The 27,226-nt window shown below is 41.4% G+C and overlaps 2 protein-coding genes across 4 annotated transcripts in view; both read left to right on the top strand.

Annotated features, from left to right (window-relative positions):
• Positions 1-5,050, top strand: part of LOC123767389 (E3 ubiquitin-protein ligase TM129) — a 29,996-nt gene extending 24,946 nt beyond the window's left edge. For all 3 annotated transcript variants that reach the window (XM_069313055.1, XM_045757052.2, XM_045757054.2), the window contains exon 7: positions 3,288-5,050. In XM_069313055.1, the coding sequence (XP_069169156.1) occupies positions 3,288-3,405 (118 nt within the window). In that variant the 3' untranslated portion in view covers positions 3,406-5,050. The remainder of the gene's footprint in view (positions 1-3,287) is intronic.
• Positions 5,051-13,879: 8,829 nt separating this feature from the next.
• LOC123767390 (DNA polymerase theta) overlaps positions 13,880-27,226 on the top strand; it is a 99,199-nt gene continuing 85,852 nt past the window's right edge. Inside the window, 4 exon segments of the mRNA XM_045757055.2 lie at positions 13,880-14,017; positions 14,838-14,932; positions 20,095-20,210; positions 22,891-24,627. Coding sequence (XP_045613011.2) covers positions 14,911-14,932; positions 20,095-20,210; positions 22,891-24,627 — 1,875 coding nt within the window. The 5' untranslated portion in view covers positions 13,880-14,017; positions 14,838-14,910.

The raw sequence follows: 27,226 nt of genomic DNA, 5'->3' as shown, positions 1-27,226 counted from the left end.
GGGGTGGAGGCCTGGTCGAGGACCGGGCCGCGGGGTCACTAAAAAAGCCCCGAAATCATCTCAAGATCTCAAGATAACACATTTAAATTTTCCTTGAACAGATCCCCTCAGATTTCCAAATAATCTGCACTAGAAAGTGCACTTACATCATTGTAGTGGGATTAATCACATTTATCTAGATATTGGAGATAACAGAAAAATCTTATAAAATTATAATAAAATGCTTTAATTTTTAAAATTTCAAATACACTACTGTATTTCAACCAAACTTGTACACAAGCATTGACACCAGAGGGCAATGAAACAATAGCTGTAGCTCATCCACACTTTTGTGGAAATAAACATTTCATTCACCTGGGCTCTATGAGACTCGAACCATGGACCCCACGTGTGTGGGGTCATTATAAGTACATTAATTAAGACTACTCAATAACTCGGTCAATAGAGCTTCGGCCTCACACGCATGGGGTCCAGGGTTCGAGTCTCATAGAGTCCAGGTGAATGGAACTGTAGCTCAGTTAAGGAAAGACAGCAGTAATATTAGCTTTTTTGTTCAAAAATAATTTCATGTGATTTTGGTTTAAAAGTACATTGAATGTGTAGTATATAATCTATCATTTGCACTTACTATATCCTTACACAACACACTCCCAAATCTATGTGCAGGTGCATTTAGATGTTTTGTTTATCAATCGTGTTGAAATGGAAACACATTTCATTTGTCGCTGAAAGGGAAACACATTTCATTTGTCGCTGAAAGGGAAACACATTTCATTTGTTGCTGAAAGGGAAATGCATTTCATTTGCCGCTGAAAGAGAAACGCATTTCATTTGCCGCTGAAACGGAGACGCATTTCATTTGGGGCTGAAACGGAGACGCATTTCATTTGCCGCTGAAACATAAATGCATTTCATTTGCCACAGAAACGAAAATGCATTTCATTTGCCCCTGAAACGGAAACGCATTTCATTTGCCACTGAAACGGAAATACATTTCCTTTGCCGCTGAAACGGAAACGCATTTCCTTTGCCGCTGTAACAAAAACGCATTTCATTTGCCGCTGAAACGAAGACGCATTTCATTTGCTGCCGAGACGGAAATGCATTTCATTTGCCGCTGAAACGAAAACGCATTTCATTTGCCGCTGAAATGGAAATGAGTTTCCTGTATCTTGAGTTTAGCTCGGGCAGACTTGCTTCAGTCCCACTGTACTCGCCTAGTTCTCGCCCAGTTGTGCTTGCGGTTGTTGAGCTCTGGCTTTTTGGTCCTGCCTCTCAACTGTCAATCAACTGGTGTACAGATTCCTGAGCCTACTGGGCTCTATTATATCTACATTTGAAACTGTGTATGGAGTCAGCCTCCACCACATCACTTCCTAATGCATTCCATCTGTTAATTACTCTGGCACTGAAAAGGTTTTTTCTAATGTCCCTGTGGCTCATTTAGGTACAGTACTCAGATTCCACCTGAGTCCCCTTGTTCACGTACAACCAGTGTTATCTTTACCAGTTTATCTTTATCTACCCTGTCAATTTCTCTGAAAATTTTGTAGGTAGTGATCGTGTCTCCCCCTACCCTTCTGTCTTCCAGTGTCGTGAGGTGCATTTCACGCAGCTTGTCCTCGTTACTCATGCCTCTTGGTTCTGGGATTAGCCTAGTGGCATATATCTGCATTTTTTTCAAGCTTCGTCTTGTGCTTGACAAGGTATGAGCCATACTGTGGTACTGGGACAGTGTGTTTTGATATGTAAAGGTTATTTTCCTCTTTCTTGTGGCGATACAAGGTCCCAGCTACCTCCTAACTGGGGAGGGAGGGACGAAATTATCAGGGGAAAGCACCAAGCCATTACAACAATATAGTACTTGGAAGGGGTCAGGATTAGGATTTGGGATGGGACAGAAAAGGAATGGTACCCAACAACTTGGACAGTCGGGTAATGAACGCCGACCTGCATGTAGTGAGACCATCGCTGTGACAAACCTTGGCATCCTCTATGATCCAATTCCAAGTTAAAACAGTTAACCCTTCTATTGATAATGTTTCCCATCTTCTAGTCTGCTGTTCTGGGAAGTGATGAGGTACCAGTGACTGGTAACAAACAGCAGAGAGTGAAGTAGTACACTGGTTGACCTTGGGACACCTCTGCTGGAGTGTACTAGCAAGGATGCTAGTGGAGTGCTGGAAGACTTCACTGTTTGAGAGTGCTAGCGAGAGGGTTAGTGTTGCATTGGAAAGCCTCGTCAGAGGGATATAAATAGTTTCCATCACTGTGGAAGCGAGCTAGCATGAGGGCTAATGATGTGCTGGAAGATCTCGTTAGAGGAGTGTATATAGTGGTAGTAGTAATTAATAATATGGGATATTTGTATGCTCCATTTTATTTATCTTGCCTTAAACATTACAGTGCATTTCCACTGAGGTTAGGGATCTCTGGACTTGGGAAGGATCATAGAGTTTAAAAAAACCTGGAAGTCACTCTACCATCCAGATCAAGTGGGAGGCCACTCAGCCACCAGAGAGAGCTGGTGACTGAGCGGACAGAACACTGGACACATGATCCTGTGGTCCCGGGTTCAATCCCAGGTGCCAGCGAGAAACAATGGGCAGAGTTTCTTTCACCCTGATGCCCCTGTTACATAGCAGTAAATAGGTACCTGGGAGTTAGTCAGCTGTCACAGGCTGCTTCCTGGGGGTGGAGGCCTGGTCGAGGACCGGACCGCGGGGACACTACGCCTCGAAGTCATCTCAAGATAACCTCAAGAAGTAGTTGGGCACCATTCCTTTCCTCCTTTCCTAACTGGAAAATTACCCCATATTTTCTTTGGACAAGTTGCACTTTTTGTCATATGTAGGTACTTTTCTAAAGGAAGGTGGATCAGATTTTTCTGGCTCTTCTAGTAGGGCCTTCAGTAACTTACCAGTGAAATGGTAACATACATATAGGGTACTGTATAATGAATTTCTGGAAATATCGCAAGGTGTCACAATATGTATGCCACTAAACTAAATTACTGGGTATATTAAAATTATTGGCATTAAGAAAATCTATTATTTCTTAACCCCTAAATCTTTAGTAACCAAAATATCTGGAAAATATTGATTAGTTATACTATACAATATATTATTATGCAGTCAAGTGTTGTAAATATTATAACATGACAAGATAAAGAAAAGCACTGATATTTTATATTAGGTGTTCATAAAATTGCAGATTATTTTTTTTTTTTATTAATACCACAATACACATTGTATCAGGCTTCAGTTTTAATTTTTATTTTCATATAGGTTTGCTGCCCGACAAGATCAGAACCTCCCAGAATCGTGGTTATCTTCCAAAGCTCCCTGTCCAACCTGCCGCTCAACATTCTGCCTTCTTGATGTCTGCATAATATCTAACCACTGATATAAGTATTTATCACAACATTATGTTAATTTATAAATATATTGACATACATGTATAGTCACTGATCTATTATGTGTCAACAAATTAGTTAATTAGTTGCTCTGCTGATAAAATATCCACAAAAATTATATAATTAGTTTTTTGGCGGGGCTGTTTTTTGTATAGTTTAGAGGTATATTATGATCAAAATTCTGTTAATGATGGTGGGATATCTGAATAGAATTAAGTGTACAGTACAGTATTACAGTAATCATTTCAGTCATTTAGTTTGCACATGAATAATGTCTTTGCCTTAATATATATATTTGAGTGAACGAGCAGCTGACTCCTGGATAACAGATCAGGGAAAGTACATAAAATAAATAAAAGGAAACTTTGTGACTCGTGATAGAAATTTCTTCGTGGTTTGTCTCAATGTATTTGTTGAACATTATTTTAGGAAGAAGCAGCATTACTGACTTTTTGTCACGTGACAATGCTTTGTTTCTTATGTGCTTTCTCCTTTTCAATCTTGCTGTCAGTATTAAAAACTTAACTTGTTAATTGGTATTATAGATCAGACTTTGAGCCTCTTTGATTGTCCCCATATGATCTTCAACAAGCAACTTTATGTATTATGCCTATTTTTATCATTTTTCATTGTTTTTATTTTTGTTTTGCCTTAAAGGTTTCATTCTTGTCAAGTGTTCTGATATCCATTATCCACCACTTTTCTTTTTTTTCCTAAATGCAATACAGTACTATAAAAATGTATAAATGTAATTTTCTCTTGTTAATGCATAATTGTCATCTGTCATGTCAATATATTTTTCTATTGTGTATAATTGTTTACCACTTAATTATAATGTGCAATAGTGTACATCTCTTTTTTTTTTTAAATGTCAAATATCACTCATCAAATTTATTGTAATTTTTATATGCTTTTATGTCTTTTTATTAGAGGAAATAATATAAGGTTTATATGTATTTTATCTCATAAAATACCATACAGTCAATAATATGAATTGCACAAAGCAGTCATTGTTGTGATGTTGTGATGTTGCAGTCATTGGTAGTACAGTATAATAAACATACTGAATAACTGACTTTTTAAAATATTCTTTATTTATTAGTAACAAAATAAAACAAATTTAACATTTCTGTTTTGCTATTTTAGCAAAAAAAAAAAAACTTATTTTGTACAGAGTGCAGCAGAAAGTCACTTCCATTTTAATGACCGCATGGCAGAGTTGCTTATTCATGCATTATGTTATTTTTATTGCCTGTAATTTTAGTGTGAAGCATAGAATTTGGCTGGTACAAGTGGACCATAATTGACATACAACAGTGTATGACATTTAACTGATATGAACATGTTAAATTTATAATAACTTGCATTATAATTTGTTTGACCAGACGCTTTATACTGAGATCAGTGATTTCTTGTAAATAATTAAATATGTTTTTGTGTATATAGTTAATGCTTTCTTTATGGGTATCTAGCTGTCAAAGCATTGTTTTTGACAGCTAAATTATCTTGACACATTCTGAAGTAAATAAATGTTACACTGAGCAAATTTTCATCATGTTACCTGTTTAATTTGTATTTGTTAATTTGGTTATATTTTTATAACACATCATATTTTCAATAAAATACAATATTTTTTCCAATTTCTCTTACTACACCCTTGTTTTGGAATCTGTTGCTTTCCACCTTGTGCAGTGAATCAAGCCAAAAATACTGCAAATAAATTTGTATAACCAATTTTTCATCTTTTGTTAGATGTTTAATGATAAACAGTATGTCATTTTTCTGGGTAGCACTTTCAGAAGCTTTCCTCAGCTTATTTACTTGCTGAAGAAAAGCTCTACCTTCTCCAACCACTCCCATCCCAAATCCTAATCTTTATCCCTTCCTAGTGCTATGTGGCTTAGCACTTCCTCCTGATAGCAAAGAGGGATGGGATCCTTAGAGTCTCTTCAGGCCACAGTCTTTACAATCTCATCAGGCCACATACTTTACAGTCTCTTCAGACCATGGTCATGATGAATGAAGTGTAAGGTATGGCGAAGGATGTCATGACGGACGTCTTCGTCTCTCGCACCTGCCCCGTCAAGGAGAATGGGAACTCTGAGGCAGGGAACCTTCAGCCTACGAATGGCACTCTGTAGTCTGACACGAGCACTATGAAATCGTGGGCACTGAAGAAGGTGTTCCACTGTATCCTTCTGGGTCGGACACCACTGGCAGTATGGGGAATCTGCAAGCCGTAGACGATGGAGATGTGCAGCCAGGCAGGTGTGCCCAATCCGGAGACGAGTGATGGCAGTGTCAAGAAGTCGAGAATGATGACGAGTCCATGGATGCAGGGAGGAGAGCTCACGGAGACCCACCAGAAAGGAGAACCTGAGTGTTGGTGCCATCACTGCCTCCCAACTCACGAGGCAAGCCACACGGAGTTGCGGGAGAATTTCGGAAAGGTCCAGAGGCACATATGTAGAGTCCTGAAGACCATGTCCCATCTCATTGGCCACCTCATTGCCATTAATATCGACATGTGACAGAACCCATTGGAGATAGGCTGACCAACCTGGAGTATGACAACAGTTCTCCATGAATCTGTGACACAGTATGATGATGGACTCGTGCACGCCGAGATGATATTAGATGTAGGGCTGTAACTGAGTCCACGTAGAAAACCACTGCTGAGGGCCCTGAAACATGTTGAAGGAGTCGTAAGGTTAGTAAGATTGCAAACAGTTCCCTAGCCAGGCATGAATGAGCAGGGAAGAACTTCCACGTCTGACAATAGGAGAAAGGTTTGAAGCATGCTTCCCCAGATATGGATGGTGAGTGATCTTTGCAGGACCCATCCATCTTTATATCCCATCCTCTAAGTATCAGGGGTATAAGGTGGCTCATAGGTCTGCAAAAAATTGAGGGGCCAGACCCTCTAAATCCCTCTTCCAACAAGAAGGATTGGAAAGTCCACAAAAACCCAGATGAGCTCCTTTGCCCACTGAGGTACAGGAGAGATGATCGGGCCAGGGGCGAGTACAGAGATGGGAAGGGAAAACTGTGAGTGTGCATCCAAGGCCCAGACGACAAAAGGCAGCTGACGGCGCCTGGAGTGTTCAGCCGACACATTCCACCAGTTAGACTCAAACTGTAGGCGAGTAAGTGGCTGAGTAGCAGGGAGACGCATTATCCGTTGAAGCTGGCGACAGAGGGCGAGAAGATGTTCAAAGTGCATGGGCCATAATCCCAACTCAGCATGGAGAGAGAACTGGCGAGGAGGGCATAGCCCCTAACGCTGAGTACTATTTTGGATGGGATCCAGCCTTGCCAAGACAGATGCTGCTGCTGAGCCATAGACTTCACTCGCATTCATGATCTTGCTACGAATGAAGGCCTTATAGAGGACTAGGAGCGACTCCCGCGAAGTCCCCCCATGCCACCCCAGAGAGCCATTTCATGATGTTCACGCGCCAAAAGCATGAGGCCTGAAGGTAATTAACATGATGCCTTCATGTCAGCTGAGGGCCATCAAGAACCACCCCCCCCCCCAGCCAGCTGTGTTCCGTGGTGACCGGGAGACGATTGCCTCCAACGATCACCACTGGCTGGTCTGGCAAATGGATCCAGGAGTAGCTCATGATGCAACTTTTCACTGGGTTAATAGAGAGCCCCTTCCCCAGCACAACTGCTGAAAACAGTCACTGCGTCTTGCAGGGAGCCTTGTGTGTCCAGGAGAGTAGCACCATCTGCCACGAGGGTTACGTCATCAGTATAGGCTAAAACCTGGGCATCCCAGAATACCGGGAGATCAGACAATAGAATAGAGAATAATAGCGGGCTGAGAGTCGCTTCCTGGGGGGGACCACTCCACCAACCGCCACTTTGAATGAGCAGCCCTGTAGATACCAGTCTCCGTGATGTAGTGGTAAGACACTCACCTGGCGTTCCGCGAGCGCTTTGTCATGGGTTCGTATCCTGGCCGGGGAGGATTTACTGGGCGCAAATCCTGAACTGGAGCCTTTACTCAACAGTAAAATGTGTACTTGGTTGTAACAACGATTCTTCGCGGCGGGGATCGTATTCCAGGAACCTGCTCGAAACGCTACGCGTACTAGTGGCTGTACAAGAATGTAACAACTCTTGTATATATCTCAAAAAAAATAAAAAATAAAAAAAAATAGTTTTGGAATCACCCCAGCTCTGGACCCAAAAAACCTAGTTATGCCAGGCTCTGAAGGACAGCAGAATGAGATGCAGAGTCAAACGCACTCTTGATCTCGAAGAATGCTGCAAGGAGCACTCTTGATACAGTGCACTCTCAGCACACTCAGTGCACTCTTGGTACATGATACAGCACCTGCTGTGCTGTATCATGGCAAGTGGCAGTGTTCCACAGCAGGCAGCAGCAGTAGAGGTTCAATGAGAAGCCGTGTTGTAGATTGTCTGGGCTGGGTTTGTGCATAATGGGTGACTGGGTATTGTTGAAACTCTCTGGGGTCACCAATGTAATGTACTATTATGTTACGTTGTTGGATAGATTAGATACACAATGTTTAGTGGGTTTTAATATTTATTTAGTATTAGTCTTGGTTGCAGCAGTCAGTTGTTGGCAGTGTCGTAGATGTTGAGACAAAACTGGGAGTAGAGCAGAGAGCTGAGTGAGGCCGGAGTGGCGGAGCTCTATGCGGGAGAGCGTGGCGGCCCGATGCGGAATGGTGAATATCTAAACTCAATGAAATGGCGAGTGTCTAAACTCGATGAGGCCGGGAACGAGGTAGCTCGATGCGGTCATAGTCTGCTGTCTACTCTGTGCCGAGGCTGGAGCATCTTTGGGTCGATTAAAACTGCATATGCCGAGTGCTACATAACTAGCTCATCAAGATCGTAACTTGCTTAGCTAAAGAAATTGTGGGGTTCAGTCCCTGAGCCCATTATGTGCCTCTGTAACCCTTTCCACTACCACCCACAAGCTGGGTATGGGGTGCATAATAAATGAACTAAACTAAAACTTGAGGTTGAAGAGGTGTGGTAACTCCGAAACGTCTGTACTGAAGTTAACTGAATCACTGTTGAAATTATACTGATGGTTACTCGATTGATTGATGAAGATTAAGCCACCCGAGAGGTGGCACGGGCATGAATAGCCCGTAAAAAAAATGGTTACTCACTTCTCGATTGCGTATATGATTGGACTACACCTCATCTCATCATCCTCCAATAGGTTGGAAGGGTGGAAGGAATGTTAACTGTAATTAGGAAAAAGATTTGAGGGATGTCATTAGTGCTAATGAGAAGTTTGCTTCTCTCATTTAGCCAATGAGCTTGGAGTGAGTATATTGTTTATACTCGCTACAAAATTAAGTAATATGTGTGGTATCAATGACAGCCAGTTCAAAGGCTGTTGAGCAATGTCTCTCTCTGCCTGATGGAAGTGGTGATAAGCTCACGAACCCTCTTGATGGTGCCTGCGAAAGGTAGGTGTTTCACTCTGGGCGTCATGTTCCACCGGTGTCATAATCCCATGGAAAAGCACCTGGGGGGGAACGAGAGGATCATCACGGCTATCCACTGGAGCAGGACCTCCCGATCGACGGGTGTGTCGACGACGTCGGTGCTGGCTTCTCTGGGGAGAGGCACGAATGCTGCGATCCGGCCGAGACTGAGCGTCCATGTGTGTATCCGTGGTGGAGTTTTCGTCCATGTCGAGGCGACCAAGGAGGGAAAATCGATTAGCAGCCTGGGCGTATGAGGTGTATGTCCGGGACAGGCAAGAGCCTCTGCTAGGTCCTACTTGTGAAGAGTCCCGAACAGGAAAAACAGGAGCCAGATTCACGAAGCAGTTATGCAAGTACTTACGGACGTGTACATCTTTCCTCAATCTTTGGCGGCTTTGGTTACATTTATTAAACAGTTTACAAGCATGAAACCTTCCAAATCAACTGTTGTTATCGTTATAAACAACCTCCTGGTGCTTCGGAGCTTATTAACTGTTTAATAATTGTAAACAAAGCCGCCAAAGATTGAGAAAATATGTACAGGTTTGTAAGTGCTTGCGTAACTGCATCGTGAATCTGGCTCCAGAGAAGAAACGATGGGCTGATTGAGGGCGCGCAACCTCTGGAACAGCTCTTGTCGAGGGGTCTCCGCTGCTTTATGATCGATGTCGAACTGGAAGGCCTCAAGATATACCGGGCAACGCTTGGACGTAACCTTGTGATGGCCATGGCATAAAAGACAGTGAGGTTCGACAGAGCACCCTATCATTATCTCTATCTGTATGACCTGTCTTGCTGCAGTTTGCACAGCGTGCTGTATTACAGCAGGATGAGGCGACTGTGGCCCAAAAGATGGCAAGCATAACATCGTAACACAGGAAAGTTGTAAGGCTGGACCTGTTACGAGGTCCTGTGTAGCGCCACCCGGTCAAGGGAGGGGACCGTCGAACTCTACACAAACCATGGACTTCGGCCCTACTGCTCCGCGAATCGTGGTAACTTTCCGTAATCCCGCTGATGCAACCCCATAACACCTGCAGAGCGGCCTGGATGTTATCCACTTCAACACTCGGGGTCAGTTGGGCAAATCTTCCCGTACTTGGCTCAAGACTCCTGCGACAATACCTGTCGGCACCTGACAGGCCAGAACCCCAACTTATTAATGTCGGATAGCCGGACGTGCAACAGAGCCTCCTGCCTGATATGTAGCTTCAGTGCTGCACCCCTACCCATGGTATGCACGATCTCAGGCAGACAATGTGACCACAATACCGAAGCTTCAATTGCTGCAATTGCTGTACGAGGATTTGAAAACACACACTGACTTTTGTTGACTGAATTTGGACAACCACAAACGAGGAATGAGGTACCACAGGAGGAAGGTCTTCTGAAGACGAAGACATCCTTTTAGCTTCTCGCTCTGAGACAGTGTAGCGAGTAAACCTTATACTCACTCCATTATCTCATCATCTTAATGGTGTAACTAATTAGCACTCACTATACAAGCTATAATCCTATCCTTATTTACAGGTAACAGTTCTTCCATCCTACAATCTTATTGGAGGCAGCTGAGGTGTACGCACCATATATAAGCAAGCGATATGAGAATAGCAAACGACGGGAGACATCTCCCGTCACGCAGGGTGCAGTTGCACCTCCACAGATTTCCAGTATCAGCTCTTGATACTGATGATGGCTTAAAAGGGCCACCACTTACGAGCTATTCATGCCCGTGCCACTTTTTGGGTGGCTTCATCTTCATCTTAACACATTCACACGGGAGACATCTCCCGTCACACAGGGTGCAGTCGTGCCTCCACAGATCTCCAGTATCATCTCTTGATACTGGTAATGGCTCAAAAGGGCTACCACTTACGGGCTATTCATGCCCGTGCCACCTCTTGGGTGGCTTAATCTTTATCAATCAATCAATCGAATAGCAAACGACGGGAGACATCTCCCGTCACGCAGGGTGCAGTCGCACCTCCACAGATCTCCAGTATCAGCTCTTGATACTTGATATTGGCTCAAAAGGGCCACCACTTACGGGCTATTCATGCCCGTGCCACCTTTTGGGTGGCTTAATCTTCATCAGTCGAATAGCAAAATTGGATACCAAGTCACATTGGCATAGATGGTAATGAAAAGGCAGACTCACTAGCAAAAACTGCCACTGCTCTACCTGTTGTACAGGTTCAAATACCTCCAAGTTTTTCACAGATTAAGGAGCAAATCAAGAAGAAAATACTCCCACCTATCAAAAGTCGCCATAGAGCCAAAGTAGCGGAAGGAAGATCCAGTGCGATATGGTACGAACAAGCTACTGGGTACTACTCCTTCAAACCTGGCAAAAAGATATCCAGAGACATTGCAGTAGCCGTACACAGACTCAGACTTGGTTACAAGTGCTGCTGGGATGTAATGAATCCAATAGTTAAAGAGTGTCATATCTGTGAAACAGAAGCAGAGGCGCCACTATTGCACTACTTACTGGAATGTGAAGCTACTGAAGGCCCTGTGCATCAAACTCAACATTAATCCAACGACAGCAGCTGCATTAGATGCACATTCCACCGCGACTACAATGATTAGAAAAGCCGTTGAGGAATGGGACTCACTAGTGAGCATTCTGCATCTACATCCGCCACCAGGATAATGTCATTAAAACAAGACTAAAACCAGTGCACTAAAACAGAAGTGATAAATAAACAGGGAAAAAGAAGGAATCCCCTCCTCCATTTTAAACTTAGACCCAAATATCACAGTAACAAGGTTATCGCGAGTAACCGAACTCAATTACGGGCTCACTATAGCCCGTGCTACATGGACACTTCGTTCCGAGTAGCTAAACCTAAACCAACAACAACAGAATAGCAAACAGAGGTCACGACCTCTCCGTAGGGTGCAGTCGCACCTCCAAAGATCTCTAGTATCAGCTAATGATACTGGTAATGGCTCCAAAGGGCCGCCACTTATGGGCTATTCATGCCCGTGCCACCTTTTGGGCGGCTTAATCTTAGTCAATCATCAATCGAATAGCAAATGGTACAATTTTCAGTCAAGAATGTAGCATTCGGCGTATGCAGTTCTAATCGACCCCAAGACACTACAGCTTCGACACAGAACAGACAGCAGACTAGGACCACATCGAGCTACAACGCTCTCCCACAGAGCTCCGCGACTCCGGCCACACTCAGCTCTCTGCTCTGCTCCAAGCTCCGTCTCAACGTCTACGACACTGTTATATCTAGGACTACTAAATAAATATGAAAATCCCACTATATACTGTGTATCTAATCTACTCAACAACGTAACATATTCGTACGTTACAGCAGCTTCAGCTGGCTCATTCTTCAACAGACGTTTGCCTCTCTGGGACTTGCTGTCAACGTCCATGGCGTCCCCCGCTCAGGGAAGGTTCCATTAAAGAGGTTCCGGCCTCCCCCAGCGCTGGGAGCCTCCATAGGTAACTGCAGTGAACACACACTGGCCCAAAGAAGCAAGCCGATTATAAAGATGAGCTCCAGATGAGGCACTCAATTCGCCCGCCAAGATGGCCGACCTTCCCGCCTTTAGTCTCGTCTAATTTCGTTATAAAATGATACTTTTTCAGAGTAAAAATATGCTTTGTCATGTTCTACATTCAGCACCAACTATTATAGTGAGTAAATATATCATATTTATTAATTACTTACGAAACCTGGAGTGGTCCGCTCCAGGCTACGTCTCAACTTATTTGAGACTTTACTACACTGCCAACAAACCGACTGCAGTAACCAAGACTATACTAAATGAATATAATAAACCCACTAAACTCTGTGTGTCTAATCAACGAAATAAATACACATTACAGTATGTGTGTAAATCACGAAAAATAAACACGTGATTAAAAATGTGACAGTGTCAGACCACGGAGGAAAATTGAAACAGGAATTTCCTTAAGTACTTTCGTATATTAATACTATCCGTGGTCTGACACTGTCACGTTACAGTATGTTACAGGTAGATTTGGGTAGCTTTGGGTAATTAGACGGACCCCATTTACTGGTTTCTGTCGTTCACGCTATTTACCCTCATAATGAACCGCTTTGCATCACAATGTGTACCTAAGCTTGTTAATAAAAAAGGGGCAAGGTTTCGCTCACATTTTACTACACAATTAATCTATTGAATGTAATGTTTTTAACTAGATCAATAATGCAAACGATTAAAAGTCTCCGGTGACACCGGTGCCATCGCAGGGGTATGAAGGTATGAAGTGACTCCGACTGTACAAACACCCTTGTGGAAATCAGATTCCATACTGCTCGAGTATCACTAGTGACACCCTCGACCAGTACCACCTCTCCAGTGTCGAGAGTGTTGGCACCTTGCAACGCACTCTCTAAAATTAAAGTCTGGATGGCACCGGTGTCTCGGTTTCGGTGTCAAAACGATTTTGCAGTCTCCGTGGTGTAGTGGTAAGACACTCGCCTGGCGTTCCGCGAGCGCTATGTCATGGGTTCGTATCCTGGCCGGGGAGGATTTACTGGGCGCAATTCCTTAACTGTAGCCTCTGTTTAACGCAACAGTAAAATGTGTACTTGGATGAAAAAACGATTCTTCGCGGCGGGGATCGTATTCCAGGGACCGTAGGATTAAGGACTTGGCCGAAACGCTACGCGTACTAGTGGCTGTACAAGAATGTAACAACTCTTGTATATATCTCAAAAAAAAAAAAAAAGTATCACGTGTGATACAAACAAAATATACTATAAATATAAATATAATATAAATATGACTAAAAACATATATATATATATATATATATATATATATATATATATATATATATATATATATATATATATATATATATATATATATATATATATATATATATATATATATTATTACACATAAAAAAAAGCTATGTAAAGGGAAAATGAGTAGACATGAGCTAAGGTGCAGCGTGAGTGGAAGCGATGGACACAAGCCGCCCGCCACCTTCAACGGGCCGTTGTCGCCCTCACGAAGACCTCTTGCACTTTCACTGCAATTTTAAATATTTTTATGTATATTTTAGTATATTTTACCTCTAGTTATAAACGCACGTGGTTCTGATATTCATCTATAACAAGTAAGGATATACTAAAAAATCATTCAAATGACTGGAATGCTGAAGCATGAGAAAATTTTACTCCAAATTCAACATTGCCAAGCAGAGCCAAAAATTATGCCGTTTGTTATTATATTATTTCTCTCCAGGTGTTCAAAATATTTGGTTTTTATTTTCTAATGTTTTGACTACAATGCTTGTCAATAATACAGGTCTGTAATTAAGACGGTCTTTCCTGCTATCCATTATTGTAGATTGGAACTATGTTTGCCTGTTTCCATATATCTTCCAAGACTCCTGTACGCAAAGAAGACTGAAAAATCAATTGAAGTGGTGTGCTAAGTTCAGATGTGCATTCTCTTAAAACTCAGGGTGAAAATCCATCCGGGTCAACTGCTTTGTTCCTACTTAGCTTGTTACGCTTTTTTTCCATTTGGTAGGGCTGGTTAGATCTTGTGTTAATATTGTCAGTTCTTATTATTATTGCTGTTGTTGCAATGTTGGTTTTCAATGGTAGTCAGGGTTAATTTAATTGTATTTGTGCTTGAAATAAAGCAGCTGTTTGACTGCTGTCTTTTGAAGTTTGTCATGATCTTCATGCATCACTGTAGCTCTCCATTGTTTTCAAATTCATTAGTTTTTGTACAATCTGCAAGCATTGCCTTGGCTAACACAATATTAGCTCACTCAGTCACGTAAGTTATTCACATAAGTGATATATGGATTCATAACTAAGTACAGTAATATTATTTGAGAAGTAATGAATGGAGACCATAATATCTAGCAATCCTAGCATGCATTATTCATTTCAGTATTTAAGAATATCCCTGATGTATTTCAGATATCTTTATAGGATTATCTGCATCATCACACAATGTTTGAAATGGAGTTGTTACTGTGATGAGGCCTGGTCAATGGATCCTCAAAAGGAGAGAGGTGAGTGAAAGTCAATATATTTTATATAACTTAGAATTAAAGTAATAATATACAAGACTAGCATATATAGTATTTTGTACTCTCATTTATCTGACCAAATTGAGACGGGGCCCTTGGTCAGTTAATCATGACATTTGTATAATCTGGAGATTTGGCCTGTATATCTCCTGGTTAGAGATGTTTATGTCCTCATGTGTCCTCAATGACCTCATTTTTCACTGTGATATTTCACTTAGCCTATCTGACAGGCAGCCCCACACCATCAGTACACTGAGTCTCACATTGCTAATACAGCCAGACCCATACCACCCATGTAGCCAGCCCCACAGTGACAAGATGCCTCGTACTGTCACCACAAAAAAACCACAAATGAAATATCAACAGGGCCTCCACCTGAGCCCCAAAACAGGTAAGGGTAAATAGATCCTAAAGCCTCAATATAGGAAGATCAGCAGAAAGACAATGTGGCAGAAATGCAGGAAATCGGAGCTGAACTGGCTACAATGGAGCCAGACGAAGGACTTGGCATGCAAATGTCTTGAACCTGGCTAACATGGGAGGAGTAGGAACTGGGACCAGGCTGGTGGGATGAATCCCACTGACCTCTTGACATAGGATTCTAAGTGAATGCCAAGAATGCACATGGAACTGAACTACAGGGCATGATGATGGAACTGGGTGTGCTTGACCAATTGGTGAACTAGAATTGTCTACCCCAGCCAGGTACTTAAGAAGTAAGGATCTAATACCACCAGTGTAACATATCGGAATAATTGAAGACAGGACGGATGAAAACTCAGTGAGGAGGAAGGGAGGCGTGAGTGGGAGGAGGTGGAGGAAGGGTAGAAGAAAGAGCTAAGGGGAAGGAAGATGGGGAAAAGGAAAGAAAGATGGGGAAAAGGAAAAGGAAGAAGGGGCTTTAGAGTAGGAAAGGGCTGATGTAAAGAGGTACAGGAAAGAAGGAAAGAGGTAGAAAGTGCTACCATCATCCATTCAAGAGTTATTTATAAGACAAGGAATAGAACTTGTCTGTACCACAATATTAACTGATGTTATCACGAAGCAACTGTATAAATGTAAATTGTATAGTCAAGAATCTTAAAGTCATAATCTTTAGCCAGTTAATTTTAGAGTGCTCTCCATTCTAGCTTTCACTATATCATAGAAAATCCAAGATCTAGGGATCAGAAGTAAAGACAATTAAAAAGTAAGTTAATCAATTGAATATTTACTATTATATACTCACTCATATGGGTATCATAATTCAACCACTTCACTTGATGTTCAAATATCAACAGTAATTCAGACTTTGAGTTTCCACACAAGAATTTGGGAGCAACTGTGACTGACTGCCCACAATCACACAACACTTAAATTGGAAAACACCAAATATACATCAACCTTACATTCTCACTCGTCAAAGTTTCTTATTATAAGATGGTTAGTAAGGAGGGGTGATATGGCTGACCAACAGTGTTCCCACCAGCCTGGGACAGTCCTGTGTAGTGGGAGGTTCCTCTCTTTCTCTCTTTTCTGTCTCTCAAATGTACAATTCCTCCAGTATATAAGGGGGAAACCTGGAGCTAAACTCTGCCTACCAGGAGATAGCCTCTGGCTATCTTCCTACCACACCTAGACAAGAGCTTAGTTTGATGGAAAGAACACAGCCATCTGTTTGCAATTATCAGCTTAGAAGAGAGTAAGGTCACCTGACCTCTGCAATGTATGACAATTAACACTCGAAAGGTGTGACTTAGAAATGCTAAGGGCCAACAGCCTGGCATTGCCAATATCCTGTGTAACTGACTTTCTGTTTTATGAAATATTAAATAAAACCATTTAATGTGTTACAAGGATGCCAGACAAATGTGAATATAAAACAAGATCCAGAAACTGCACCTAAAACACTAAATGCCCCCATTGCTGCCACTGTCAAAACCCACAAAACTTCTCTTATAAGAAAAAGAGAAGAGAGGAGGGTGTTACCGATTCCTGGAGAGAATCCAAAACAGCCAGCCTGCAGGCATAGTGAGACTCGTGAAAGTTCATCATTGTATCCTGCAGGGGTGGAGCAAACTGTGTGTAGACAGCATTACATGATTGTGGCAGCAGACCACAATGCACAAGATGAGGGGGAGGTCTGTTGCCAAGGAGCCAGGATTGACTCTCAACTGCCATAAGAAGGTCTACATTGCAGGAGTGGAAAACCTCAACTAAATGGATGTGTGCCTTATGACCAACCACCAGCGAAGCTGAAGGAAACTTGAGCATCTGGACCTGAGCAAGAATAAGGCATAGTTGACCACTTTGAAAGAGGAACCTCAGAGAAAACCCAAAAAACAGCAGGCCACCTTCCAACCAAGTGCCCACATTGGACAAAAAGTCTACCACTTGTCCAAGGAAAACAAGGGGTTGTCCTTGAGCCAGGAGGATGCCAGGAACTCGTACTGCAGCCAGAAAGCAGATGATGACCCATAAACCGAGGAGTTCAAGTTCATCGTAGATGTAAGGTCTTATCCCTGTAGCACGAACTGAAGTAAGTTTGCCCGAGCCAAAGCCAGGGGTAAAATGAGATGGCAGAACCCCACATAAAAAGGGCATATCCAGGTTGCTAACCATGAACAGATAATGTCCCCTGTTGTTGAGCAGAGGAAGAACTCAACTTTGTAATGAGATACAGGTACAGAAAATATGGCTAAACAGAACAACAAACCCTCTGGGCCCAGGCACCATACTCCAAAGAAACTTAATGGGGGCAACTCCAAATTCCTAGGACCAGTGTCCCTCTAATAACCAAAGTCCTCAGGATGAAACCATCATCGTTCTGATGCTTGTGAGTGCCATGGTAAAGACAAAACATAAGCATGGGAAGCTGCTGAACCCAGGAATGCCAAATCCATGGGCACATCCCAAAGAAATAAAGGGGACGATTAAGGGATAAAAGTCCAGTTTCCAAACAGCTGAAGCAAACGGCAAACATAGCCTAAGAAGTTGCATAAAATTTGACATAAGCATCCAGGACAAGATGCTCAACATTATCTCCCATAGAATAAATTGAAGATCAGCTGTCGTACCACTCATTTTGGCAGGAGATGCAGAAGCCACAATCACAAAGTGTGATCCTGCAACCTGATGAACCACTGCTTGAGAAGATGGCTCAACCAGCATAGAAGCTACAAGTGTAGAGATGAAGGCAACAGAAGTGATCAATGGAATCTAAGAATACTGGATGACTGGCACTTTGAAAAGTTGTACACATCAGTGTCAGGCACAGAGGCATAGCGTAACAGGTATAACAGCTCCTGACCTAAACACCCGGTAAGGAAATGCATTTATAGTGACAAGCAAGAACAATCATTTATTCAACCCACGCACACATTTCATTAAAGTGTAGAGCCTAACCACACAGAATTGCTTTTAAACAGAATTGCTTTTAAATACATGGATGGCGATATACTAAAGAAATTGTTCACGACTTTTGTTAGGCCAAAGCTAGAATATGCAGCGGTTGTGTGGTGCCCATATCTTAAGAAGCACATCAACAAACTGGAAAAGGTGCAAAGACATGTTACTTAGTGGCTCCCAGAACTGAAGGGCAAGAGCTACGAGGAGAGGTTAGAGGTATTAAATATGCCAAAACTAGAAGACAAGAAAAAGAGGTGATATGATCACTACATACAAAATAATAACAGGAATTGATAAAATCGATAGGGAAGATTTCCTGAGACCTGGAACTTTAAGAACAAGAGGTCATAGATATAAACTAGCTAAACACAGATGCTGAAGAAATATAAGAAAATTCACTTTCGCAAACAGAGTGGTAGACGGTTGGAACAAGTTAGGGGAGAATGTGGTGGGGGCCAAGACCGTCAGTAGTTTTAAAGCGTTATATGACAAAGAGTGCTGGGAAGACGGGACACCACGAGCGTAGCTCTCATCCTGTAACTACACTTAGGTAATTACACAAGGGGCAGAGCCAAGTGGGATATCTATTCAAGCACACAGCTAACTGCTATTACATCCCATCAACAGGCTTTTCAGTGGGGGAGTAATATCCCAAACTTCCTGAAAGCAAGATGATTCAAGAAGAGGAAATCCAAACCCCTCAGAAATGATAACTCTAGTGGGGCAAGGGAAATGAACTGGCAACCAGGGCAGATAATAATGTGTGAAATCATGACTTGGTTTCAGTGAAAGCCTCTGGATTTCTAGAAGATTCAATTGACTCTCAGGTTGCATTGCATTTAGCATGTCGTGGTATAGGGTGTGTGAGTGTGAGTACCCAGTGTGTGCAGGTTTCAATTCTCCTCCTACTGATTTTCTCATTGATACATCATGTTAATGTGATTTCTTTGTGCATATTCCGCAATTCCATGAGCCATTAAGTTACTTTACTGCACCTTACGGAAATAGCCAGTGGTAGCACGCGTCTGCTGCTACATTGTCCCCACAATTGGCCATCCAAGAAGATTGATCATATTCGCCTTACTCTCAGGCCTCAAATTATCCATATTATGCAACTCCTGGTATATATTTTGTAACAATTTTGTAACATCTGTTACCACTTATTGCAGCATTTATTGAGTTTAGATGCCAGTTTTGAAGGCCAAAGTATTGTACATAATTTGGAAGCATTTTTCTAGGTACTTGGGATAGTCAGTTATCAAAGGACTGTTCTTTCTGCTAATGGAATCTACTTTTTCTATAAAGTGTTTGAACTGACGCTGTCCATAAAATAGTTTATAACCTAAAAGCAGTAGCATCAAGAAAAGTTTAAATTTTATGAAACTTAATATTCTCGAGAAGTTACAAAAGTAGTGTTCTTAATGCTGTTTTGTATATTGTTTACAAGTCTGTATACATTTAGGTTTAAAATATTAGAACCGAGCATATTATGATCAATTTAAGAATAATCACTGCGTTCTACAACAGCTTGTACTCATTACACTGATGTGCATTTATTGTTGCAACTAATGCTCATTACATTCTGAGAAGTTGAGCATCCTGTGTTCTCATTGTAAACCACCCTCTATTGTGAGACATGCCATGACCAAGGGATACTGTACTTTATCTCCAAAATGCAATTGAACCATAGAGAGTTTTAAGAATGTGTTAGAGGTTAATAATTTCTGCTGAAATTAATTTTATTTGCTTTCTTTTAGGTTATGGATCACGACGAAAATTCCTAGGAAGATTTGCCGTTCGTGTTCGGTCACGTGATGCTATTAAGGAAGATCACTCTTCCCCCATCCGACCTGCATGCAGTGAGACTGTGCAGGTGGGTTACAATGCACGTTAGTAGCAGAGAAACCTTTTAGGGATGAAGTGTTGTCATTTTTTTCCTATAACATAACACAAAGGAATGCTTGCTAAAAGCAGCCCTCTGTTCTTCAGTTATGTGGGCTCTTCCCAATTGTTTTATCACTGGAAATTTGCTAATGTTGCTAGTCCATCTTGTGTCTAAATTGCTTTTATATACGGTGAACAACAGAGGTACTGCACCAGGACAGAGACCTGTAACATTACTTGTAAGGGTTTTCCACTCGAATTTGACTACAGTATTTAGGCTTATGTTCTGTTTTCTTTCACATCAGCTTGGAATTGGCTGCTCCCTCTCTATATGGGCATGTTTACGAATCAGAAGGCTGTTGCATATGATACGTTTCATCTGGCCTATAGTTGGTGACTTCATTTACTTCTTGCACCTGGTTAGGTACTTTTTCCAGTACTGTCCAAGTTGGAAAGTTTTGTGGGCCATCTGCATCAGTTATTAGCTACCAAGTTTACCAGATCAGCCCTGGTTCTCGGTTGTACTCTTGCATTGCCTCTTTCGGAAGATTGGTGATAGAATCTACATGAATGGTTTGCGGCTCTTTGCCAGTCTTCATGTATGGAGTTTTTGGACTCATGCACTGTCACTCTGTATGGAGGGCAGGTGGTAGACATTTTGATATCACACCTTTAGGTGTATTGTAGGCAGCAGTATGAGGTGGAGTGGCAGGCTTTTTGTTAGTTCATGTACCCGTATTAGGTTTCTTTACCGTTGGTTCCGATTTTGAAGGCCTTTTTTAAGTGTTTTCTATGCTTCATAATCCAAATTGTATAGGGACCTACCTCCAATTTGAGTTAGCTGAATTTCTTACAAGGAATGTCCAAAAATGAACAGATTTGCAATTTTGTGTACCACAACCCAATTACTCCCGTCACTTACGTACCTACATACGTCCGCTGTTTGCCCTTGCATTTTCATCCTTAACCTTCTCACGCCTTCTGTTTACCCATGCATTCCCATGGCTCTCTTAATCCTGCTATTTACTTGAAAGTGATGAACAGGAATTCATCCTAGTCCAATGATTCATGTTAACAGAATTTGGATTACTGAGTTCTTACAGTGGTTGTTTCAGGAAAACCGCGTATGCTGAATTTTGTCGCCACGTTTATGTTGGTTTTGTTTGCGCATCATTTGGATTCTGGTTTGGATTTGTATTTTCCTTCTCTCAAGCTGGTGAGTGCAATTCTCCGATTTCATCCTGCTCCTGCCTCTTTGGTTCATAGATAAAGTGTTACTCTTTATTTTTTCTGCAGTTGAAGGGCATTATCTTGCTCAAGAATTGCATGCTTATGACGGCCTTTCTGTTGGCCTTAGATTTTGGGCATTTAGGTAGTGAGCTCCATGCTCTTCATTTGTTTTTTTGTCTTGGAGAGTTTTACTAAAGTTCAAATGCCTCCATTATTCTTTGTCAAAAAGGAATCGTTTGCCTTTCATCAATAGCTTCTTCTCATTGAGGCATGGTTCGTCAGACCCTGAGGCCATCACACACACCATCCAGTGGCAGCTTTGTATAGCCATTTGTGGATTGTGAGAGGTTCTTTCTTGTGTCCATTTCTTGAATCCTTGCTCCATTATCCCATGTACTAAGTCTTGGTACTTTCAGCGATTCCGAGGGATTACCAAGCTAAATCAACCACATATCTAACTTTAGCCTCATGACTTGTAGAAATTTGCTGCATGTCACTGGCAAATGTTTGGGGCTTCTGGAGATCCAACTGGGTACGCGCTGCCTGGTTACGTACCTGATAGCTTCCATCTTTGTCAACACTTTGACTCTTATAGCTGCGCTTAGCTTGATACCTGCTTGATGGGGTTCTGGGAGTTCTTCTACTCCCCAAGCCCGGCCCGAGGCCAGGCTCGACTTGTGAGAGTTTGGTCCACCAGGCTGTTGCTTGGAGTGGCCCGCAGGCCCACATACCCACCACAGCCCGGCTGATTCTGAACTTCTCTTAGAAAACAGTCCAGTTTTTTCTTGAAGATGTCCACGGTTGTTCCGGCAATATTTCTTATAGTCGCTGGGAGGACGTTGAACAACCGCGGACCTCTTATGTTTATACAGTGCTCTCTGATTGTGCCTATGGCACCTCTGCTCTTCACTGGTTCAATCTTGTATTTTCTTTTCTTTCTTAGCTGAGGGGAGTTACCAAGTATATATCATGCCCCTTTCTTGGGTGCATTTTGGTGCCTCCTGGTTCCTGCCTAGTTTTCCAGACACACTATGTCTGAGGTGTGCTGGGGTTTGAGTGTAGAAGGGCTTTCTACAATAGAGCATTTATTACACTTGAGACATTTTAGGTATGAGGGAGGTGTTTTTGTTTCTGCTCTTTGTTATTGGAGGGAGTAATTTGGTGGTGAATTAGATTTTATCTTCCCTTTCTGCATTTCCTCAGTGTAAGTGTCAAGCATATTTGTAGAGAAACTTTTCACCATGGGGGTGCCGGTTGATACTGTGTGGCAGGATTGTTGTGTCCTAGGAATGCGTGGTCTTGGCTTGGGAGTGATTGAGGGGGGGCCTTGCTCGAAAAAACATATTGAATATGTGTAAATACTGTATAATTAAGCAAATTTATAATTTATGCCTGTTTTCATGTAACTTTTTATATTACCCTATTTATAAATATTACAGGATGATACGTTTGGGGATTCTTTCTGCAATCTTGGTGTCTTGGATGATGTTTGTGAGATCGAGGCTCGGTACACAGTCACACGATCTTCAAGAACATCACACGAGGAAGTACCTTGTCCTAAAAAGACATTTGAAAGTTTACAACCAAAATCAGATGAGATGTCAGAAAATGTACTTCCTAGTAACAAGAGTTCTTCAAATAATGATACAGAGATTTTTTCAAATAATAAGCATCACGGAACTTTCAATGAAACTAAATCTAAAGATCTTAGGCGATCACCGAGATTAAAGAGCTCAAGTTCTGGCAATATAAAAAATGAAAATTGTGGAGCAGCATCAAAAGATTTTGATGAACGTAATAAGAGTGAAAAGCAGAAGAAAACTGATGAGCTCGAACCAGTTGAAACAAATCCTCTTGAAGACATTGATGCTATGGATCTGAGTGATAGCGACTTTCCAGATGAGATTACTTCTCCAGGAGATGAAATGCAGAAAGAAGCAGGGCTGGGTTATTCGTTCTTGCGTAACTCTCGAATAAATAATTATATTAATGCCTCCAAGCGAGTGTTCAGTAACTCTTCGAATGAGACTGTCAGAAGGTCACAAAGACTGCGGGTTAAAAAGGATGCATGCAGTACGGATAGTGTTTATTTATCAAATAGGAGCAAGAAAAATGTTAACAAGGTTAATGCAGGAGATAAAACTAAACACAAACTAATCTATTCAAATTGCGGAAATAGTACAGAAGGAAACAGTTGTGTACGACGCAGAGATGATCTTCCATCAAATATTGATTTTCACAAAGGTGAAGTACTGAAGGAAATAAACACAAATTCTTCATTAATTATCTCGACTTCTGTAGATAAATATTCTTTAACCAAATATAATTCTAATGTAAAAAATGTGTCCGTAAATAAAGAAAATTGTGTAAATGAAAGGGGACAACATTCAGTTGCAGACATACAAGAATCACACCTTGCAATTGATGGCTGTTCAGAAGGTTGTTTCCTAGAAAAAGAAGGCCAGATAAAACAAACACTAAACAATGGAAAAGTTTATTATAGAGAAGCACAACAAACCTTTCCTGATGCCTCTGAAATTTCTGAAGCCAAGGAAAATGTTGTTCTTGGTCATCAAGAGACAGTCAGTAAAGCTGAAATCTTGAAAAGTGCATCATATTTTACTAAGCCTGGAACATCGGTAGAGTTTAATGCACCTGTTATGAGCCACCTTGCACCATCTGTTATGAGCAACCTTGCACCACCTGTTAAGTTTTTGAGCACTGATAAATGTTTATCACCTGTTACTTCTGATGTGCTTATGGAAGGCCAAGTACCTGTGAATTCTAATGAATTTAATAACACTCGAGTACAAATGAACTCTATTGAGATTATGGGGATCCAAGAACCAGCTAATTCTCTCTTATCAAAAGAAAGCAAAACTCTTCTTAAAAATGAAAGTGTGTGTAGTGTTGCTCAGATAATTGTTGAGTCTGATCTATCCAATAAGGGTTTTAATGATAGCACAACAAAGCGCACTGAAATACCTATTAATCCTCCTGCATCAGCTAAATTTAAAACTCCAGTTCACCAGCAAGCAACAGGCTCTTCCATGATCCAGAAGCCTGAAACTTGTTTAAGGTCTCCATTCAGCGAGAATAATGAGAGTTACAGTTTTCTTTCAACTCAAGAGAAAATGGAGTTGTCGTCTTGGGGACTGCCTGATGCTGTATTGCAGGTTAGTTCAGTATTTTTTTACCAAAACAAATTATTGGTAGACACCATATTATGTATCCGTTCATTAGGAGTTCTATACAGTATTGCTGTTCAGAGTAGTTTAATATAATTCCCATGTCATCACGGATATTTACTTCATGCACAAGTTTCTTTTACCATGTGCTCATTTATTTTTTAAACAAAGAACAAATTCGTACAATGTTTTTATGAATTCCGTAAAATTCTTGGCAAATGGTATTTTGTTTATTGTATTGTGTTTAAAAGTTTATTTTTTTATTGTATAAATATAACATGCAGATGAGAAATAGAGTAAAGTTGCCTAAATCCAGATTGTTGCCAGTAATCATACACTAGTATTGAAGAACTCTGTGATGCTTGCTCGAATATATAGAATGAATCCACAAAAGTGCCAGAAACATTTTGATTATGCTCCAGTAACATAATAAGTTATGTTAGTTACAGTTACAGTACAGTTAACAGTTACAGTCTCCGTGGTGTAGTGGTAAGACACTCGCCTGGCGTTCCGCGAGCACTATGTCATGGGTTCGTATCCTGGCCGGGGAGGATTTACTGGGTGCAATTCCTTAACTGTAGCCTCTGTTTAACGCAACAGTAAAATGTGTACTTGGATGAAAAAACGATTCTTTTCGGCAGGGGATCGTATTCCAGGGACCTGCCCGAAACGCTACGCGTACTAGTGGCTGTACAAGAATGTAACAACTCTTGTATATATCACAAAAAAAAAAAAAAAAAAAAAATAAAACATAACTGATCTCTAATACAAAAAAATTGAATAAACATGTATTATGATTTACGATTTTGCTTGATTTTGAGAACACAGTAGTTTTTTTAGGAAAATCATAAACATTTATTTTTCATCTAGTTTAAAGGGCCATATTTAATTTGATTTATACTATACTATTTTGTTTTCAGTTTGATTAACAGTCTTTAAACTGTAGGATATTGGCCACCAAAACTAGTTGCGTTATCTCAAAATCATTTTAAAAACGCTAAAATAATGCATATGCTAAACACTGTCTTAGGTTTCATATTACAGTACTGTGAAACCTCGAGTGACGAGCTGCTTCAGTTACGAGCATTTCAAGTAACGAGCAAGCCACTCGCAGAAAATATGTCTCGACTGATGAGCTTTCGCTCTATTAACGAGCGTTCCTGCTGGTTCTCGGACACCTCTGACGACAGTTTTGTTGTTATCTCGCAAGACGAGTTTTCCACATGACGAGCTCGGTGCCGAAACGGATTAAATTCGTTAATCGAGGCGCCATTGTACTATAATATTAGATCTTAATGGTCACTGGTTTCCAAGGAATGAGCTATTGAACATGGAATGTTTTATGGAATGTTAGGCTGCTGGGATGGATAATTTATCTTCATCCAAACAGTATGAAAATATTATACCACTAAATAGTACTGACACATTGAAACTATGTGTAGTAACATCAGATCTTAGTGGTTTCCAAGAATTGAGCCACTAAACATTGGGGTATCTGTTAGCAGTACAAAACATCACTGTATTATGGTGTCCAGACAACCTAGGGGCCGATCGTCTGGAAAGTAGGGATCTTTTTCTATGAGTGTTGCTTAAAAGTATTGAAATGAAGAGAGGTACAATAGACTAAGTTTGAACAAATCCACAATGGCCGTGACGAGGATTCGAACCTGCGTCCGAGAGCATCCCAGACGCTGCCTTAATCTGCAGCATCTGATTACTGATTGACGCCGATTCATCACGCTGACGCTGCCTGACGCTGATTCATCACGCTATTGTGATTTTTGTGTGTAATGAAGTAGACCTAATTTGTATGTTATAATGGGAAAATTTCCTTACAAATTGGTGGTTTGTATTGTCTTTTCCACCACCAAGGCATTGGGACAATTGGTGTGTGGTGTAAATTTCAAGCACCATCCAATTTTCTCAATATCAATAAGGATATTACTTGTAGTGATCATTCTGGTGTAACTTGCAGTATTGGATATCATTTTCTATCCATACCATAAGTACAGTACAGTACTGTATTCCAATAAATTTAATGTACAATATGTATACTCTTGAGCTGTACAGTGGCTTCCTGAAGCTAGCTTGCTGAAGTACCTTTACACAGATGAGTCTCATCAGCCTTAGGAATCCTGAATGGCCTGCCAGGGACCATCTTCTTTTTGAGATGGTTATCTTGAGATGATTTCGGGGCTTAGCGTCCCTGCGGCCCGGTCCTCAACCAGGCCTCTTTTTTTTTTGTTACACATTCGCAGGAAGCAGCCCATAGCAGCTGTCTAACTCCCAGGTATCTATTTACTGCTAGGTAAGCAGTGGCATCAGGGTGTAAGAAACTCTGCCCATTTGTTTCTGCCTCTGCCGGGGATCGAACTCGGAACCTTATGACTACGAATCCCGAGCGCTGTCCACTCAATCGGCAGGCCCCCATGACCATAACCTGGCTCCCCTCACCAAGGAAATACTCAGAAAGTACGTGAAGCAATACAGATAATTGAAAGGTTCACCGAGAGATAAAATGAAGCAGAAAAGTAACTCTACAAATGATTCACTTTATAGCTAGATCGAACTGCTATAGTTAAGGCTG

Source organism: Procambarus clarkii, chromosome 74, assembly GCF_040958095.1.
Source record: "Procambarus clarkii isolate CNS0578487 chromosome 74, FALCON_Pclarkii_2.0, whole genome shotgun sequence".
Lineage (NCBI taxonomy): Eukaryota > Metazoa > Arthropoda > Malacostraca > Decapoda > Cambaridae > Procambarus > Procambarus clarkii.
The sequence above is the reverse complement of the archived record's forward strand: the minus strand, read 5'-3'. Positions and strand labels throughout refer to the sequence as shown.